The sequence below is a fragment of the Cebus imitator genome, unplaced genomic scaffold (assembly GCF_001604975.1).
Source record: "Cebus imitator isolate Cc_AM_T3 unplaced genomic scaffold, Cebus_imitator-1.0 Scaffold208, whole genome shotgun sequence".
Taxonomy (NCBI): domain Eukaryota; kingdom Metazoa; phylum Chordata; class Mammalia; order Primates; family Cebidae; genus Cebus; species Cebus imitator.
In genome coordinates this window covers 1,702,436-1,724,141 of record NW_016107523.1, presented here as the reverse complement: position 1 = coordinate 1,724,141, position 21,706 = coordinate 1,702,436, and the positions used below count along the sequence as shown (strand labels likewise).

Here is a 21,706-nt window from a genome sequence, read left to right as displayed (position 1 = left end):
TATTTAATATGTGAAGGATGGAACTGATAAAGTATAGGCAAGCTGATATCTAAAATTATAGTAGAGGAATAGAAAAACATGTTTTCTGTACCTTTTGTTTAAAAACTGCTTGTCTCTAACCAACTCTTAAAAGAGGAAGAGGCTAAAGGGAAAAGAAGAGGAGAGCAAAGGACAAACCGAAAGAGGCAAAGCAAGAATATTTTGTCATAAACAAAAGCACTAAGGATGAAATTAGGTGTTAGGTTTTTTAATACACGTTAGTCTATGTCAAGGACAAACCCCTTTAACTGGAAAGCAAGATAAACAGAGACTTATAGTGAAAATTCAGAAAGATATAACTATCATGATAATGAGATCTCAGAGCAGTCGGTTATACATGACATTTCACGGAAAAAAAAACTCTCTCCTCTTAAAAAATAGAACTACTCAGAAAATAGGCACTGAAACATCAGACAATGTACAGAGTAGAGAGAAGACAGCTATGCCATCGAATAAGGTAGCAAATGGCTACATGACCAGTGAGCACTTGAAATGTGGGCAGTTTGAATTGAGATGTTCCGTACATATAAAGAAATGTGAAATATTGGAAAGTTAGTACAAAAAGAATGTAGAACCATTTTTACATTTCAAAATTTTGATTCTATGTTGAAACAATATTTCAAAATGACTTCTACCTGTCCATCTGCTAATATGGTTTCTAGAACATTTAAAATTAATATATGGTTCCCATTATTTTTCTATTGGATAGTACTTATATAGAAGCTGGAGAAGGCTCCCATGTAATTCATTTGGGGAGAGAAAGAGATGATATGTTAGTAGTCTTAATAGGGACAGCATTTAAAAGCACTGTTGGTGGGAGTGTAAATTAGTTCAACCATTGTGGAAGACAGTGTGGCAATTCCTCAAGGACTTAGAAATAGAAATTCTATTTGACCCAGCAATCCCATTACTGGGTATATATCCAAAGGATTATAAATCATTCTATTATAAACACACATGCACACTTATGTTCATTGCAGCACTGTTTACAGTAGCAAAGAACTGGAACCAACCCAAATGCCCATTGATGATAGACTGGACAAGGAAAATGTGGCACATATACACCATGGAATACTATGCAGCTATAAAACAGGATGAGTTCGTGTCCTCTGTAGGGACATGGATGAATCTGGAAACCATCATTCTCAGCAAACTGACACAAGAACAGAGAAACAAACACCCCATGTTCTCACCCATAGGTGGGTGTTGAACAATGAGAACACAAGGACACAGGGAGGGGAGCATCACACACTGGGGCTGTTGGGGTAGAATAGGGGTGGGACCGCGGGGGATAGGGAAGTTGGGGAGGGATAACAGGAGGAGAAATGCCAGATATAGGTGACAGGGATGGAGGCAGCAAACCACATTGCCATGTATGTACCTGTGCAACAATCCTGCATGTTTTGCACATGTACTGCATAACCTAAAGTGCAATAAAATATATACATATACATTCAAAAAAGAGTCATGCTGTGACTATGAAATCAATTCCAACTAAAATTCCCCATCATTACCTGTGGGGGAAAACAATGCATTGCATGTATGTATAGAAGCAGAAGTCATGACATATATGTACTTTGGAAAAATACTCAACTTGAGCCTTTAATTCCCTGCCAACCGTATGCCGAACTTGTTCCTATTCCCCATGATCAATCTAAAGTCTCGGAGACAATACAACCAGCAAAGTTTCCAAACTTTATTAAATACCATAGAAAAGGACAAAAGTAAGCATTTCTCTAAAATGTGAACACTGACAAAGGTGTCAAGAAATAAGACAGGACCTACAATATATGATGATTAACATACTACAAATGTTTCTTCAGATAATTAGAAGTGCAAGGAAGTCTGAATATAACTTGAATTTCTAACGCCAACATATAAGTTGTTTCCTTAGTTTGAAATACAAGGATCTTTGTGATTGGGAATTCAATCAAGATTTTAGCCCAGTTTTCAATCAAAATCAATATTCTATCCTCCAATCAAAATACGTCATTTAATTGCTTCATGCATTTTTGCTTATGCCACTTGTTCTGCTGAAAGTCCCTGCTGGCCAGGCTCCATTTTTACAAAGGGTTCCAGGTGGGGTCTGACATGAGTAAAACAGATGGGTTTATAGGAATTTTATCTAATATCACGTTAGATTTTCTTTTAAAAGTCATAAAACTCAAATGAACCAAGTGAACTTGAGGTCATTTTCATAAGTACCGCTCTATTATTCACCTTCTGGACAACTGATTTATTTTCCAGTTCAACTGCATTTTTCTAACCAACTTTGTGTAAGTATAAACTACCATGCTACTGAAATATTTATCAGAATGTAAGAGTTTTTTTTTTTTTCTTTTGGTGAATTTTCCCTTTTTCACTTTTTGCTAAAAGTAGCTCTATTCACTTAGCCATAATGTCTTCAAAATATCCTGTTAATCTATTTTATATTTAACTGACAAATAATAATTCTGTGTATTTATGTGGTATAACGTGATGTTTTGATTTATGTATGCATTGTAAAGAGATTCACTCGGGCTAATTAACATATTCATCACCTCACCAACTTACCTTTTTTGTGAAGATATTAAAATGTATTCTTTTACCAATTTTGAAATATAGATTTTTATTAACTGTTCCCACCATGCAGTACAAGAGATCACTACAACTTATTCCTCCAGTCTAACTAAAGCTTTCTAGCCTTTGATTAACACCTTCTCTCTCCCAACCTTCCTCTTCCTTCTAGTCTCTGGTAACTACCTTTCTATTCTCTGTTTCTATAATTTGACTTTTTTGGATTCCCCATATAAGTGAGACTATATAGTATTTGTCTTTCTTTGGCTCATTTCAGCTAGCATAATGTCCTCCATTTCCATCTACATGGTGGCAAATGATAGAAACTCCTTTTTAAAGGCTGTATAGTATTTCATTTTGTATATATACCATATATAGACATTGGAATATATAAATATCACTATATATTATATATATCACTATATATATGTATGTGTGTACATATATATGTGTGTGTGTGTGTATATATATATATATGTATATATATATACACACATATATATGGCATGTTTTCTTTATCCATTAATCCTGTGATAGACACTGAGGTTGTTTCCATATCTTGGCTGTTATGAATAATGCTGAAATGAACATGGCATGGGCAATAAAAGCAAAAACAGACAAATTAGTTTGCATCAAACTGAAAAGTTTCTGCACAGGAAAGGAAACTATTAACAGAGTGAAGAGACAGCTCACATATCAAGAGAAAATATTTGTGAATCACATATCTGTTAAGGAGCTAATAACCAAAATATTTAGAAAACTCAAACAACTCAACAGCAAGAAAACAAGTTTCCTGATTTAAAAAAAGGGCAAGGGACCTGAACAGACATTTCTCAATATAAGAGGTACCAATGGCCAACAGATATGTCAAAAAAATGCTCAACATCTCTAAACATCAGAAAAATGTGAAAACCACAATGACATAACACCTTAAACATGTTAAAATTAGCAAGGCTATTTTCAAAATGACGGATGATAAATGTTGGGGAAGCTGTAGAAAAAAGTACACTTGTTCACTGTTGGTGCGAATGTAAATTAGTACAGCTATTTTGGAAAAAAGTATGAGGTTCCTGCCACATAAATTTTATATACATACATGCACATACATATATATGTATATACATATGTATATATATATGTATATTGCTCTAACTTGGCATTTAGCAAGTTTTCCCATGATTCTTGAGGTCAGTGAACAACTATTTTATCTCACAATAATAAGCACATAGCTTGCTTAAACAAATATTTCCGCTATTCTTGCTCTTGTTGGTATTGATAAAAATAACACAATATTTTTAAAGAAGGGGTTTATGGATAGTTTGTCTGGATTCAGGAGTGAAGGAGCAATGCAACAGAGTATGTGTCTACTGGAATAAAAGATTCCTTTGCCTAGATGTGTTAAAAATTAAATTTTAAAATAAAAAAATTTATATTTTAAAAAAGAAATGTAGGTCAATTTTCTGACCTGTAGCTAGAAGAGTTAGTTCAGACAACTCTTCGTTTAAATTCCCAGTCTCAGCATCTTAACAGGGAGGGGTAAAGACTAACCACAGAGCTTGAAATTATGACCATGGAGAGCATCCTTGCTGGCTACCCTAAAATTTTCTTCTACTGTCTCTGTAAGAGGCAAAAGTTATTTTGTTGCAATTCTGGCAAGAATCTTCCCTGCTACGCCTCCTCTGATCATTACCTTTTCAAGGGTTGCACTGATTTTTCTTTATCTTATCACAACTGTAGCTTAAGTTTCACCGGACTCTCCCCTGTGTGGCTATTCTTCCCACATGTCTCCCTGCTTCTCCTCACACTTGTATTCCATTTCTTTCTCACATACCAGCTAGAGGGTGAGTTTTTCAAAAATGCAAATAAGGTTACTTAACATCCTCAACTGAAATTTTGAAAATGTCAACTGCTCTTAAAAATCCAAACTTTTATAGAAGTTTATGGGGGTCTTGAGGAATTCTACCCTCATCTTGTCCTAATATTTCCAAGATTTGTTAGGTTCCAGACCTTCTGGCCTCCCTTATGTCTTTGGGGTATGCCAAGCCCTTATTCTCACCTTTGGCCATTTGGGTTTCTTTCCATTTCTTTTAATGTCCTTTCTCCAACTTATCCCACAGCTAGCATCTGCACATTCTACAGGTTTGGTTCTAACATCATCTTTCTAGAATCACGGTTTCAGACCCCAAAGTGATTATAATCTAAAACAACATTCAGATATTCCATTTTATTATCTTTTTTTCTATAAGCTCCATGAAGACATAATACTGCTCTAGATTTTCTCCACCAAGTACATTACCTCGTGCCCAGCACTTTTATGGCACATACCAGGTGTTCAAAAATATTTCTTGAATTTATTAGTGAATGAGTGAGCAAGACACTGTTCTGAAAGCAGTCTAAGGATGGAGAACAGAAGAGAATCATTTTGAAAATTTAGAACATGAAACACTGGCTTTATCATAACTAATACTGTCATCTTCTCCATTTCTGCAAAACTAAACCAAATGAACAAAATTCCTAATAATGTTTTTGACATGTTTTCCACATTGCTAATGAAATAAACTCAAATTACATCCCAATTTTTCCCTTATTTACATTTAAAAATAAGGTTTCATTTTTCCTTTTTGTACAATTATATATAACAAACCGGGTGCTGTATTTCTATATTCATCTAGCATGCAGCATGGGTTTTCTGGTTTTCAATTTCTAGAAAACTATTTTATCAATTGTCATGGGAGACAATTCCGCCCCCTCGTCCTCCAAGACCTAGGCAACCACTAATCGTATTTTTGCCTCTACAGATTTGCCTACTGTGGCCATTTTATATCAATAGAATCATATAACATACAATCTTTTGTAACTGGCTTCTTTCACTTAGCATAATGTCTTCAAGAGTAATCCATGCTGTAGTGTGTATCAGTACTTCATCCCTTTTTATTACACAATAACATTGCATTGTATAGATGTGCCCATTTTCTTCATATAGTCATCAGTTGATGGACATTTGGGTTTATTCTACGTTTCGGCTATTATGAATAATGTTGTTAAGAACATTCATGTGTATGATCTAGTTATATAGCATCCCATATCCATCCTTTCAGTTATTCAAACCTCATTAGGTTATTTGTGACATAGGTGTAATAAAAACATATACTCAATGTGTTTCTCTGAGGGTTAGGTAAAATAATGTATAAATTACTTATTTATAGACTTAAAAGTACTTTGAAAATAGAAAGAATCGTATCTTTTTATATTATTTTCTCCTATCACATCTGTCAGGTAACAACCACCAACTCCTTATATCAATTTTCACCACGGGAAATATATTTCAAAAGCCAGATTTTTGTGAGAAAACTAGATTATAAAAGTAAAGAGGAAATAAATGTCACTATGGATGCCTAGGCACTTCTACTAGCTCTTATTTGCTGAATACTTAATATGTCCAAAGTACCGTGGAGTAATACAAGCCATGAGATTTACTCCATGTTACCAGTTTGGGGATAATGCACACACATGTGCAATTATTTCAAATAATTACAAATTAACAAAATAAACTGCTACATAATTTGATATGCTACATGTTTTCATTCACTATATATATTCCATATTTAAAGGGTTATTTATCAATACCTAGACAAGCATTCCAAAGGGGTGAATAACAACATTAAAGATGTGTTGGTAAAGTGGAAATAAGGATAATTTATTTAAATATAAATGGAGTGAAAAAGTTGGGAAGTTTTATAAACAATCATCATTTGTAGGTATGAAATTAAAAAAAGAGAAGACATGATACAGATGGATGGATGGATGGTTGGATGGATGGATAGCTGTATGAATAGAGATTATATATTATTATATATTTATACTGTAACATCATAGATAAATCTACATGATTATCAATTGCTATTCTGAACATCTTTAAAGTAAACGATAAAAAGTTGAACTTTAATATAATTAAGAGGTATATATAGATTAAAATAACTTTCCAGTGAAAAGACTCCTTTGCCCAACAGCTTTTGTCTAGCCACTAAATATATTTAAGGGAGGTTTATGTATTTTATGACAAGTTAAAATACATTAGTGTTAAATAGGTCAGTATTTGAAAATCTAGGACATTTAAAATATTTTCCCAAATTGATTTTACAGAGGCACAGCAACAAGTATACTGAAATCCACTAGAGGGAGCTGGTATTATTTATAAAGCTTTACTACCTGACAGGAAAATAAATCCCTAAGCAAAAACGACTTTGAAGTACAAAAAAAAAAAAGTAGTTATCCTTTGCTTTATTTAGTTCATTTCATTTTTGTAAAAATGAAAAGCTGGGAAATGAGAAAAGCTTTGTGCATCACTACATTAATTCTGGAAATGATATTATATGGTGAATTCTTTAAATATTTACAAAGAAAAGCAATAGGATAATGTATTTTCCAACTAATTAAAGTTTTAGTAGAAAACAAACATATGTTCCTGTGCTTCCCATAACAAATTTGAGGAAGATTTTTTTTTCAAACAATACTTTTATCTTAATGCCTTCAAACCCAATTTTACTTTATAATTCTTTGTGTGTGCACATGAACATATATATGCGTGTATACAGTCAACCAAAAATCCATTTACTATTTCATAAAGGTGGTCATTAATCTCTCTCTGAAAAGAATTTTTGTCTTAAAATTAAGTTGATGAGTAGAGATATTTTGGAGCAGATACTATGTATTAACATCATCTTATTAAAGCAATTCAATGAGAGACAAAAGAAACATCTTGAAAAATTTGCTACTCACATGGTATGAATTTGCATAATTGCTCCACTTTTATCTTTTATCATCAAAGGAAAAAATAGGATTTATGTAATTATAGTGATCCAGTAGTAAAATGTAGCCCAAAGAATAATTTGTCCTTTGCTGAGTTTCAGTTGCCACATGTATGCTACAAGTATAACACTCTTCAGATAAATTGACAGAAGTATTAAAAGATGCCTAGCAAATATCCTTGTACATACAGCAAGCTACACTTAATGAAAGCCTATTCATATGACCTCAACTGCTCTTTTATTTTCTTCAATGTCCAAAACATCTGATTTTGAAATCTACAACCCACCAAGGAGAAGCTATGCCCATACAAAACATGTTTTATTCGTTTCTCAAAGTCACGAAATTATTATGATGACAAAAAATCTAAAGAGAGCATATCTGTTACACCAGTAATTCATTCCTTTTTAATATAGGTTGTGGGGAGAATGGTTCCATGGACAGAAATTACTGTTTCATGTTAGTACTTTCTGGATTTCCCCACAAATAACCAATTTGGAAAATGTCAAGTTAGCCATTTTAGAATGTTTACTTACTTGTCTGTAGCTCTTTCTCTTTGGCCTGCACATCAGAAAAGACTTGGTTAAAATGATTTGTAAAGGCCACAAAGTCTGCATCCAGGAACATGGGTCCTTGTCCTTTCTCTTTCAGGGCTATACTTTGAATTTTTAATCGTTCAATTTGAGGTTGAAGAGCTGAGAGCCGGTTGACTTCATCCTGTGCCATAATTTAGAGGATTGAAAGTAAATAACACTTTTATTTTGCATACATTACATTTTGCAAAAGAAGTTATTACAAAGCAGTAAGGCAAGTTTAGCTTAATACCCTTCAGAAATGTCTGATAAGAAACATCCAGACCATATAAACAAGCCTCTATCACAGGCCATCAACTTAAGGCTCTTTGTTCAATATGTATCATCCTATATAATGATATTTAAATTTCAAGATGACATAATTTAGAGCATTAATGGGTATGAATGTGTGCAGTGGACAAGTGTTATGAATGACCTTAAATCCTTTCCATAAATCAAGTATAGACTGCACCCCTCTTATATAAAAATTATGTGCCTTTGCTTCAAATTCTAAGCTCATTCAACAAACAATATTTTCTCTTACATTTCATTTGTGTAAAATACAAATTATATATGCCCCTACATATATGTATATGTGTATACTATATTAAATCATAAACATATTTTGATATAAATATATAGATTACATATACACATATATAAAATCTATATAACACTTATATGTATGTATATATACATGTGTATTCATGTGTATCTATATATACACACATATATATGTGTGTGTGCCTGTGTGTGTATATACACACACACACATATAAAAATGTATCTATAATCTTCTAACTTTTGTATGGCCTCATTACTTCTGACCAAACAGACAATTGCTGCTTTTTTAATGACGGTGACTGTCCACATTTCATCTTGTTGTCCTGGCATAATTATGGGCAGCATGCTCTCTCACTCTCAGTAGCACCCTGGTTTGTATGATCAAATCACATGAACACTGCTGTGCTGTCACTAGCTCATGTGGCTACTGGGCACCTGAAATGTGGCTGCTCCAAATTTAGATGCATTGAAATTACAAAATATGTTTAATTCAGAAGACTTACTAAGAAAAACTGAGAACATAAACTGTCTTAACATTTTTAAATACTGATTAAACTGTGAAATAATAATATTTTTGATAAATCAGGTTAAATAAAATGTACTGTTGAAATTAATTGACTGTTTCTTTTTCCTTTCCTAATGTAGTTTCTACACCACTTAAAATTACATATGTGGCTCAAATTTGTGGCAAGCCCTGTATTTATTTTGACACGCTATTCTCTACATAAATGTTTTCATGCTCTTGTTTCCAGCGAAGCTGGAATTTCTTTGTAATTAATACATATATAATTTGAACTCAGAAGGTTTTCACTGCTCTTCTAAAAAGTGTTATTATCATGGCTGCTTACTTATAACTCATATATATGCTGTCTTTAGAAAAAATGCTTAAGGATTAGTTACTATTTAATATGTAAAAACAGGATAATTGAAATTTTAAAATTGGAACATGAGACTATTAGAAGAAGAACAAAACACAAAGAATTACAGCAATTCTAAACTGAATTTAAATCTGAGCTTCCTGAAAATCAAAGTAAAAAGACAAAAAAATAAGGTGATTATTCATGGAGGCATTCATACACTTTCAGAGAGAGAACAACTTTTGTCTTAGGATTGGCTGAGAAATTTATCACATAAATTCTGTCATAGTTGCAAGACTAACTAATACACAATGGTACTTATTCTTACTTTTTAAAGGACAACTTTCAGAAGAATGTGTTTATATGGTTATAACAGTATGAATTGATTCAGGTAAAATAATCTCTGACGAGTCAATCTTTTTGGTGGGTGAAGATTAAAGATGTTTGGCAAAATGGAGAGGTGACCTGTATTTCTCATTCAAATATAAATCCTCTCAAACAAGCGCTAGAAGGTTGGTACATATCCATGGATAAGAAATAAGACAAGAGGTAAAGGGTAATACTCTGTATTTATAGTACAGAAATATGTACATATACTTTGTATACTAGATTTACAAATGACAGCATTGGCATCTGCTGTGAACCATTAATAACCTGATTCACATTTGGCCAGATGGAGGGCCGCCATTTTTCCTGTTTAGGGGGCTACAGAAAGAGCCAACATTATAGCCAAGCGTGCTCTGAAAAACAAAGGGGACTTTGAAACTAATAAAACATTTGGGCGAGTGTTCAGCTGAGACCTTAACATTCTGAGAATAAATCACAGAAGACAAAATTTTCAACTGAAGAATTCAGCATTTAAAAAGATGTCAAAAATCAGCCATTATTTCGATAAAAGGATTTGGTATAGTTGGTTCTTCAGAGTATGGCAACTACTTTGAGTCTGTTTATTCTTTACAATTATATGCTTATCTCATGGAAGCTTTTGTATTTTTCTCAGAAAAGGGTTCATGAATTTCTCCCAATTCTAAAAAGGCTCTCTAACCCCTAAAATATTAAGAACCAGTCCTGACAAGCATTGGGATATGAGCTAAATACGCACTCTAATGTTATAAAACCTCTCCAAATAAAAAGAAGCACTGAGAAACATGTTATAATAATTTACTTACCTATCACTAATCACAGCAGAACAATATATATATTTGCCCTTGTATGAATAATATTAAGCTTGTCTTGCTAAATATTTTACCTGAAGTGATTCATCAAATTGATAGGCACCAATGGGTCTGAGAGAAAGACTAAGGGGTGATAAAGACGTGACAATAGACTCTGGAACTTTGTGGCTGCATGCAGTAAAATAAATACTTTCACTTAGGACGACTTCCTCAATCTCCAGACAATATTTAATATATAAAACTTCTGGTGATCTCCATGTGCTTCTCAGGTTAAGACCAAGATACTAGCAGGTCCCAGAAGTCATTGATTTGCATCCTATTTGTCTGTCTTTTCCTCTTCATCTCTCCTCCCACTCCCCTGCCCCTCTGTGTTTAGCATTTACAATGATCTTCATCCAGGTGCATGGCCTTTATTGCTCCCTCTTGCCATGTTCATTCTGCCTAAAGTCTTTTGCTTCACTGTTTTCTTACCTAATCCCAACTCATCACAAAGGCCTCAACTTAAATGTTCCTCCCTCAAGGAAGATGCCCTTCCTGGCCTTATCAGGCCTGAGTTTGCCTGTTAGTCATTCTCCCAAAGCTCTGCATCTTTGTCTAAACCACTGTTCCTAGCAGAAAATTTAAAAATATTGATTGATTACATTGCTTCACATCTCTCTCCTCTGCTTTCCATAAATACAGTAAAAGCAGGGTCAATGAATGCTCACTCTAATATTCCCAAAACTTAGTGCTATGGGCTAAATTGTGTCTTCCAAAAGTCACATGATGAAGTCCTAACCGTTAATGAGATGGTATTTGGTGACAGGACTTTTAGGAGGTAATTATGTTTACATGAGGTCATCAGGGGTGGGCGTCCTAATCCCTTAGGGATTGGTGGCTTTATAAAAGGAGACAGAAAGAAAAAGAGGGAGAGAAAAAAATAGCTCTCTTTTTCTCTCTCCATGTATATACACAGAGGAAAGCCACGTGAGGACAGAGTGAGAAGTTGGTCATCTGCAAGCCGAGAAGAGAGCCCTCACCAGAAAATGAAGGTGAACCCTGTCAAACCTTGATCCTGGACTTTCTCGCCTCTAGAACTCTCAGAAAATAAACCTGTGTTGTTTAAGTCACCCAGTCTATGGTATGTGTTGTGTTAGCCTGAGAGGACTAATACACTCAGTATCATTCTTAGACACATTAGAGACACTGAATGTATATATTTTATGCATGAATGGATTTTGTAGGTGCTATTACTAACTACTGAGGGAATGTGTTCTCTTTCCGGGTCCATGAGGGGGCATAGTTTTAAGGGCAAGAATTTCCCAGTGCCATGCCCCCCTCTCAGCTCTCTCCATCTGGGAGATTTAACAGTTTATGTTTGAATTTTGTGGGTGCAGGAAGAAACTAAGAGTCAATCACCCCAGCAGAAGTTTAAAGGAACTCCTTTCATTGGCCACAGGAACTTGGGGAGGTATGAATTTCTCCCAGGATAAATTCCCTTGCTCCTTCATCCACACCAGATTTCCAGCTCTCTGGAATCCCCTCGTACATGGTGGGAGCTTCCTTTCCCCTCTGGGATTTCCCCTCTGGAATCCCCTCCCACACTCTTCATGGAAGTCTTTCTCTTCTTCTCCTTTCCTTCTCTTTTCTCTTCCTAAATAAAACCATCTTTCTGCAACCCTTTTTGGTCTGATATTTACTTTTACGAGCATACGGAGCACCTGCAGTGGTTCTAGCTCTTATTCTTTAAAAGATTGGAGGCCAAGAACCCACAGCATTATCTCAGGGGAGCTGTGCCTCACCAGGACTCGAGAAAAAATTCTGGTTAAACTACTATATCTGAATCTCAAGAATCTGGTAAGGTAACATCAGATTTTTTTTTTTTGCAAGAAATAATGTATTTGGATTATTCCTCTGATTCACAGGAAAAACAGCATGGGTTCTATTCTAAAATTATAAAATGTATCTAAATGTAGAAATTCCTTAGAGGTGCGTATTTGCCTAATAAGTCAACTGATTTATTCAAGGTATTCTTATCCAAAAGTATACTTTCTGTATTTGTTTATTTCCTCAGCAAACTAATGCAAGAACAAAAAATGTAGTAATGCTATAGGTCCAATATCTGAAGAAGAACCATCAAGTCCTTCAGTTGTTTTTCTCTTCAAAACCGCTTTGAATTTCTCACCACTTTTTGGGTCCAATAACTTTTCTAAATCAACCATGTCACCTTTTCATGTCTATTCTACCTTTATTTAAACCATTCTTTTTAAAGTATGCAAACGAAACTCCATTCCTTGTCTTTTGTATTAAACATGATCATCTCGACCTATCATTAAAGGTTCATCCTAGAAAGGTTTTAGTCCGTCCTCTAATCAGTTTCTCACTCCGCATGAAAAGTACATAACTCATAGTAACAATGAAAACAGTTTAGGCTATTTTCATTATCATATAGCTCTTGTTTTCTTCCACTTGAAGCCATAATTATTTCATCTTTTTTTTTCAGGCCCTTTTGTCCACTTACATTTTGTTTGCCTCTCCAGACCAGGAGACTGACATTTACAGATTACAGTTCCTTGTCCTTTGCCTTACGATTCAGCTTAGTCAGTGAGGAGCCCTGACAAGATTCTGAAGGCAGGGAAAAAACTGAAGTAGGGTGTTTATTTATCTGACTGCATTTCTGTAAGGATTCCTTAAGCTAGCTGGCCATGCTGCTTTTACCATGAGGATCTGACTCACTCCTTCTAAGTTTCTGTAACTTTACTCTCCCTGATCGTTTCTGGACTAAAAGAGGTAACAGCTCTGATGGTGGGTTACTACACTACCCCACGTGGTTCCTCTGTACTCTAGCTACATTTAAAAAAAATATATCTCTTTGTAAAGAAACCTTCCTCAAATTATCCTAATTTGAGAGGTCCCTCAGTTTTAAATATTTTCCTTATTTATTCAATTACGTAGCATCCAACCTTTTTATTAATCCGTGTTCGAACTATTTGCATGAATTCCACTTTTTCAACATATGACCAGCTTTCACTTGTCACAAAGGAAGACTTCCAAAGCATAGGGCATTTTTTAACAGGATACATGTGGTTTCCACACTCCTAAACTGCCTCATCCTTTTGCAAACCAACACAATCAATTAGCTGTGTGTAACTACGCCAAATACAATTTTAGAATCCGGGTATCTATGTATTACCTATTTAAACTGATTTTCATTGATTATATTTTGATCTTTATTGTGCTTAGTGAAATCCTTACATGGTGAAAGTTTAATTACTAAATACTTTGTTCTTGTCTTCTTGAAAATTGCCAAGAAATACCTATTGATTATGCTCCAAATGGAAGGAGAAAAGATCCTTACCTTACAAATTTTTAACTGACTTTTAATCGCTGCTGGCTCGGATGTCGTGGTGGGTTGGATTTTCAACCAGTTTTCAGCAGTAGTTGTCATCTGCTCCAATTGTTGTAGCTGATTATAGAAAGTGATGATGTTGTTCTGATACTCCAGCCAGTTAAGTCTATCACTTAGCAACTGGCAGAATTCGATCCACCGGCTGTTCAGTTGTTCTGAGGCTTGTTTGATGCTGTCGGCATTAACACCCTCTAGAAAGAAAAAAAAATAATAAATATATCCCCTGAACCCACAGACTGAAAGAAATGATCTAAAAGCCAACACATCCTAATTATAAAAGTATTCACCATATGAATGATTTCAAACTAAATCAATAATTTACTGAGATACAGATGTGTACATATGATTTTAGATAATTCATTGTGAATTACTAGACTTGTGTCACAACAAAGAATATCAGTACCATCAAGTAATGAATAAAAAGACATAAGATGCAGAAAAGTGGAATATACCTAAATAAAATATTAAATAAAAAAATAAATAAAAACAAAAGTGCTCAAAGCTTTAATGGTAGCTGGAAGGTTGATCATGAACAAATAACATTTTGGGTATTTTCAGATACATTTTAAATATCAGGCATATTACTCACATATACTTCCCCAAACTAATTTACATTTTTAATTTTAAAAATGGGCTTGGAAATTCATAGTATTTTTATAGTTTTAAAAAGTGGAAAAGAAATTACCCAAACTTAACTGTTCTTTATTTCTTTTATAGAAGACTAGAAATAAACAGATTGACCATGGAGCAAAGGAATTAAAACAAGTACTAGGAAAAATAACCTTTCTAATATGAAACATTTTTAAATTTATAAATGTAGAAGTTGACATGAAAGTTTTACAATCATCTATGGTAATACCGAACCCAGAAAACTTTATCAAGGGAAAAATGGAAACACAAGCACATCATTATCACCATTACCCTTCTGGAGTACTACTATGTACCATGAAATATACTATGTCATTTCATATATGATGAATGCCAGTACAAGTACATAGCATGAAAGCATGGCAACATCATGCTATGCTATGGATTAAAATGTTCAAACTCTCTAAAGTCAGTTTACAAAATTTAGACTTTCTTAGATTTTTTAGCTTAGTTTTCTTAATAAATAACATGGTATAAAAAAGAAAATAGATGGATACCATGCATTTTAAAACATAGCTACATTAGCACTGATAACTTTTTTATACTTTTGAAATACTGAATATTTAAGTGTTTTATATTCCAACAATGACCTACAGGGATAACAAGAGATCATAAAATCACTTTGTTTCTTTCTCTAGGTTAAAATACCTAAAAGGTAGAAGAGTACGTTGGTGGAAGAAGAGTTGGTTGTCTAAGAGAATCTGCTTTTATAAATGTTCATCTTACTTAATTTTCTGATACTATGAATTAGTTAACAGGAAGATAAGTTCTTACAAAGTCTGAAGAACGTCTCTAGAAACATAAGGCCTGTGGTTTTGCTAACTTGTACATGCCTCCCGCTTTATCGTTTTCAAATACTAAAAAATACATATAGATGTGAATTCAACAACTATTTTATTTTATCCTCTTGCACTTCACTTTGCCCTGATATTCTAATGTTCTGTTTGTCAAAATGATATTAATGGTGCCAAACCATGTCCCTCAATTCATTTTAAACACGACTGTAACTTCACTAATTTCAAAGTATAATGCTGCTAAAGATAGCAGTGAAGGAAACGAACTTTGCAAATAATATTGGCAATTATTTTTCCTTCTTCCCTGGTACATTTTTAATGAGATACAATGGAAATAATAGAGTGTAAAAAGACAATATGTACATAGCTGCATATATATCTAAGTATAAAAGAAGTCCGTGGTTTGTAGGAGCTAAATATTCTAGCATACTCCTAATATTTAAGGAAGCAATTGGTCTTATTGAGACATCTGCACATGTGGTGTGATATGCTGTTTTTGATTACTAGATTTTAAGAATGATAGAAAAGTGTACCAAAATATTATTAAGGGATGTCATTAAGTAACTCTTATTATAAAATGACCACATTTGGTATAAAGTATAAGAGAATATGAAACTTCAATCACATGGGCACTCCATTTGAAAAAAAGTATTATCATTAAAAGCTAACATGTCTGGAAAATGAAACTTTATAATTAAAAAATATACAGGGGAGAATTTTTAAATTATGTTAGTTAATAACAAAAAATGTGGCATGGATCTAAATGATCAGATATTTAGGAGAAATATTTTCAGCATATGCTTAACTTGAACAAGAAGTTAGAAGAAGGAAGCCCATGAAAGGTAAAAAGTCAGCATAAACCAGGCATTAAATAGGCAAAAAAAGAAATGGTAAATTAAATTAAAGGGACTGATAGACTGATGGCTGGACTGAGTCTTATTTAACATTTGCTAAATGATAAGGGAACATAGAGAGAAGTCACTTTGTGTCCCTGAGACAGGTCAACCGTACAAATGGTAGCAAATAAAAAAATAGAACTATAAATTGATTTTCAGTATGGACGTGGTAATTTTGTAAAATGATAAAACTACAGTGAAGTACCAATAGGTTCTGCAGTGTCTATTAAAGCCTAGGGATAGGTTTTAATGAGTCATTGCTGATCATTACACAAAACTCTGTGTTGTGCCCCCAAAAATGTTGCATCTATGTGTCACAGTAAAAGAAATTTAAGTGATGGAGAAAAGTCAACTTTGTAAAAATTCATAACACTGAAATTTATAATATGCTCTACTTATTTGCATATTAATCTTTATAACTGAATGCAAGCTATTAAAATGCAGTAATAGGTAAAAGAACAACTTCTATATTAGCATACAGAGGGAGGCAGCCACAAAGGCAGAGAAATGGCCAGTGAGAACTCTGGTGTTAAAGAGACCAGAGTTCCAGTTTGACACTCCTTACTAGATGTGTGAAATGAGTTCAGTTATTTAATATCACTGGATCTTATTTTTCTCATCCATGAAATGAGGATTAAAAATAGAATTGACCTCACAGGATACTTATCAGGGTTCTGAGTTAACATATGTAACTTATTTATAACAAACTCTGACACATACTAGGCAACCAAGACATATTAGACAATGTCATATGGAGGAAATGAAAAAGAATATTCAGAAAATAAGAAGAGATCAGGTCTCTTGTGTTAAAACTAGGGGGAGAGGAAGTCTTCTTAATGACTGAAACAGGCCATGCATAAAAAGTTAATAATACTGTTTTAAAATTAGTCGTAATTATATGTAACATAGGACTAATATGGGATATAGAAGGTGTATTTATACATTTTTTAAAGAAATTATATCAATAACCAGGGATCCTTTGAGCACAGGACTTTGGGGCTGCAGTGAGCTGATTGCATCACTGTATTCTAGCCTGGGCAACGGAGAAAGAGCCTGTCTCCAACTAAAATAAAAATAAAAAGAGAGTTTATTTGGGAATCCTGGAATATTATGCCACGTTTATAATCATTTGAGAAGGAAGTTATAAAGAAAGCAAAAATTAAAAAAAACAAAACAAAACAGAATTTTCTAGATGTTACTAGAAATGACAAAATGTTGGCCAGAGATAATCAGAAGTCTTGTTATGAAAGATTTGCATGCACTGTATTAATTCAAAACTCCTCCAGAAAATGTCTTCTCTGGCAGTATCTGATAGAATTCTCAGCTTGGAGTAGAAAGAAAATAACTACACTGTACTTATGAACTCACTCAAGATCAAATCAATAGTGTACTCTATATGAATATAAACATTATGGGACCAGTGTACACAGAAGCCAAAGCCACACACAAACAAGCACACAATCTCTCTTGTGTCAGATTTGCTTTAAAATACTTGGGCAGGAGATGGGGAGCACTGTCACATGTCACATTAATGTACTGTTCTTAATTAAACTTAGAAATGCCATTACTTCAACTTTATGAATTAATTGACCATCTATATGCCAGGACTACTGTTGATTTTCTAAGAAAGTCCCTTAAAACTTTTCTAGAATAAAAAAAAGAGTTCAAAGTGTTTTCCAAGTAAATATTCATGTATGAATAATTTTACTGTTATATATGTAATTGTTTAATGTGTATTTCACAGAATTATGCTCCTTAGTGCAATGGAAATTTTAAGTTTTGTAAGCATTTGTAAGTGTAAATATCTGCAAAGTTTTAAGAGTCAATCATCTGAGCATCTGTTTTCTAATTTTCTGTTAGCTATTTAAGAATACAAATACTAACGCACCAGGCATTATGAACAATACTTATGGAAACCATTTTGTTGTAGCACATTAGAATCTCAGGGATAATGGATCATAATCCGTTCACATCTCATATTCTAAACAACCCCTGAAATAGTCTATGAATAAATATATTGCACCCAGAGGAAATGGATCATTACTTGAAGTGCATCCATTAATTTTATTACTTGTGTACAGTGCATAACAGACTGTTAGAATAATTTTAATTGTGCACCACCTTCCATGCAAGTACTTCAAAACTGCCACTTAAAGTGAAGTATTCCTCATCAAGTACATTCATCATTAGCCATGAAGCCAGGCTAGAAAAATGCAAAACCAGGGTTTCCAGGGCTCTTGAATTAAAAGAATATTTGAAATAGAAACTTAAAATAAAGCTGCTAATAAAGAGTCTCCTATTTTTGTTGCATTTTAAGTGAGGGTTATTACAAGTCCATTTAGCATTGACTATAATAGCCTAAAATGTAATAGAGGTATATTGAAAACCCATGAAGACAAGTTTTGAGGCTAAATTTTAGAGGTTTCTGTGACCACACTGACTTAAAGTAATAGCTTTTAAAAATTAATGGTATATATAAAAGTAATACCCCCCCCAGTGAGGACAATATACATTTTACTAATACAGCCCTTTTGCTTTTCTATTTTCAAACATCACAAAATTAGAAAAAAGTCAGATTTTTATTCATGTTTGTTTTTGCCATTCATTGTCCACAACAGCAGTGACAGCAACGGTCTCTTCCTTTCACACACACGGACACACACATGCACATGCCTGAGCATGCAAGTTCACCCGCGTGCATGCGCCCGTGCACATACAAGCACAGAGGCTCTTCCTTTTGGAGATTAGAGTTAAACCAAGAAAAATGTGCCTGTCAATTAACAACATTTACTGAATGTGAACTCTGTGTAGAGCATTATACCAACTGTCATGTGGAGAAAAAGGAAATATAAATCAAACTGCCCAGTCGTGAGGAAGGAATAAAAGAAGAGGAAATACGTGCAACTGTGGAAGGCTACTCATTCATGATGGAGGGGCTGGGCTACTACAAATGGTGCAATTTCCATGCCCCATTCATATACAGACTATTTGCAAAATGTCTTGCTATTAAAAATATGTGATTAGAAGAGCTGCTGTTCCTAAAAATCTTTCCAGTGATCATGAGAGTTTTAGCTTTGAGATGAGCCAAGCTGACTATAATCCCTACCCTCACTCATCTGACAAAATGCTGTTGCCCAAACTCAAATAACATAATTCACGTGAAATTATCTTTTGAGCTATGAACCAAAATACAAGAAAAAAAAGATAGTTCCTTGGTTAATGTTATGGTTAAGAAGAGCCCTTGTCAGTGTTACCATTCTCTGCTATTTAATTACAACAGTTAGCATACTTATCATTAGGTATCACCTTAAACACTATAATCTAGCACTCAGGGAATGATAGTTTTGAGATGTTCTTTAGTCTAATATACTAATAATTACCACTTTTATTTAAATATGTCCTTAATGTGATTGTCTTTAGACTCTTAATTAACATGCAAAAAATTAAACATAGCAATTGAAAATGAACTACCATTTAATGTAGAAAATATCACTAACCCTATTAGATAATTATAGTATTTCCTCTAGAAATTGTGGTGAAAGCATCTTATAAACTTAAGAAGGAGAACCTGACCTATGCTTATATAGGTTTTCAAATAAGTGTTTTGATATGATTATATTTGGGTAATTTCAGTATTAATACAGAAAACCACTTTATTTAAACTAGGCTCTTTGTGTTATACCTGATTGATTAGACTGCATGTACTCATGCAATAACACTATTTTACAAAAAGGATTAAATCTAATTCTAAATAAATTAAAATAGGCATATGTTTAGGTATAATCACATGTATATTATTTTAGTCCTAGATATTCTAAAAATCCACAATCTCAATAAAAGGCCTTGGTCTTGATAAGCATCATTTTAAAAACTGCTCAAACTAAAATAGCAGAAAACCATTATTAGTTACCAATACTATTAAAGCATTAGAAAGATTACTTACTATATTTATTAGCTACATTTTTCTAAATTTCTAAATTATTTACAACACTTTGCATTTAAATTAAGAAATGTATAAACCTTAAATAAAGTTATATTGCATCTTTCAAAATAAATAAAGAATTTGCAAACTCCCTTTTCATTGTACACAGCTACGGGAACATATAAATACAGCACTAGGTACCCGATCTCGCCTTTCACTTGCCCTAATTAAGTTAACAATTTCTTGAGACCAGGGTTATGATCCTAATCTTACATATTGAGGGTAAGCTGCATGAAAATTTTAGCTATCCAAAAACGTCTCTAGTAAAAAGAGGTACTTTGCACCATCCAATATTGTCATATTTATACAACCAATTAATGATGAAATAAGAACAGTAAATTAATTTTAATGTTAGTTCAAACAAAAAACACAGCTAAGATAGAAATAAATAGTTAAAAATTATTCCATGCCAAAATGCTAGATTCTTTTTTAGTTAAAACTCTTCCTTTAGTAGCTTCTCTTTTTAGTCTATCATCGTGAAAGATCACTTATACTCTGACCAAAAAAAGTGCAACAACCACAAGGAAAATATCCATGTATAGTTTTAAAGTAGGCAGGCAATTTGGCCAACTCCTATCTTTGGTTAAAAAGTCCAAATAAATTAGGTCTCTTAGGTCTCTTATTATCAACTCTTAATATATAAATTATTACTGTAAAATTAACAATATGGTTAATATTAACTGTTTTAAAATTCTATATACAACTATTCACATTTGATAAAATATAGTCAAAATGAAATTTATCTTCCAGTTGATCATAACTTCTATGTGACACTGAAAAACTGTACATGTTACTGGAAATATTGTTTCCAGGACATACAACAGATTTTTAACAATACTTTGCAATATCAAATGAGGGTCCCTTCTACACTGTAGCCATGGTAAATTTTGTACTTTCAACAACCATAAAACCCTACCCTGTCTTCTTAGCACATTTCTTAAATTCTTTCAAGAAATTGCCTTCAGGACAAATAGATTTTGTTTTCTGCATTACTTAAGTGATGTTAAATCTTCATTGCCTCATAGATATTTAGAAAAAGACAAAAATCATTTGGAAGGAAATATGCCTGATGTAACATTTCAGGTCAAAACTAAAGTAAAAGTCAAGTTATGATAAATTATTTTTTCCATCTTAGAATTTCATTCTGAAAGCAAATTGAAGAGTTATGAAATTATTCTAAATTTTTAAAAAGTAATATAACCTTAAGGCAAATTATTTTAAGTAGAAAATTCAGTTTTCTATGCATGTACTAGTATAGATACACATAAAATATAGTTCATAGAATTTTTAAAAATATGTAATAGCTATACTCATGTTATTCTATGTATTTTTACAGTATGAATGTATATTAAATGTTTTCATTGTGGTAAGCATACATCAAATTTATATATAAATATATATATACATATATTTATAATATATATATTTC

At 33.2% G+C, this 21,706-nt stretch overlaps 1 protein-coding gene across 7 annotated transcripts in view; it reads right to left on the bottom strand.

Moving 5' to 3' along the window:
- DMD (dystrophin) overlaps positions 1–21,706 on the bottom strand; it is a 2,133,401-nt gene that overhangs the window by 1,408,449 nt on the left and 703,246 nt on the right. For all 7 annotated transcript variants that reach the window (XM_017548497.2, XM_037745683.1, XM_037745686.1 and 4 more), the window contains exons 20-21: positions 13,907–14,148; positions 7,938–8,118 (exon numbers count right to left, since the gene is read on the bottom strand). In XM_017548497.2, coding sequence (XP_017403986.1) covers positions 7,938–8,118; positions 13,907–14,148 — 423 coding nt within the window. The remainder of the gene's footprint in view (positions 1–7,937; positions 8,119–13,906; positions 14,149–21,706) is intronic.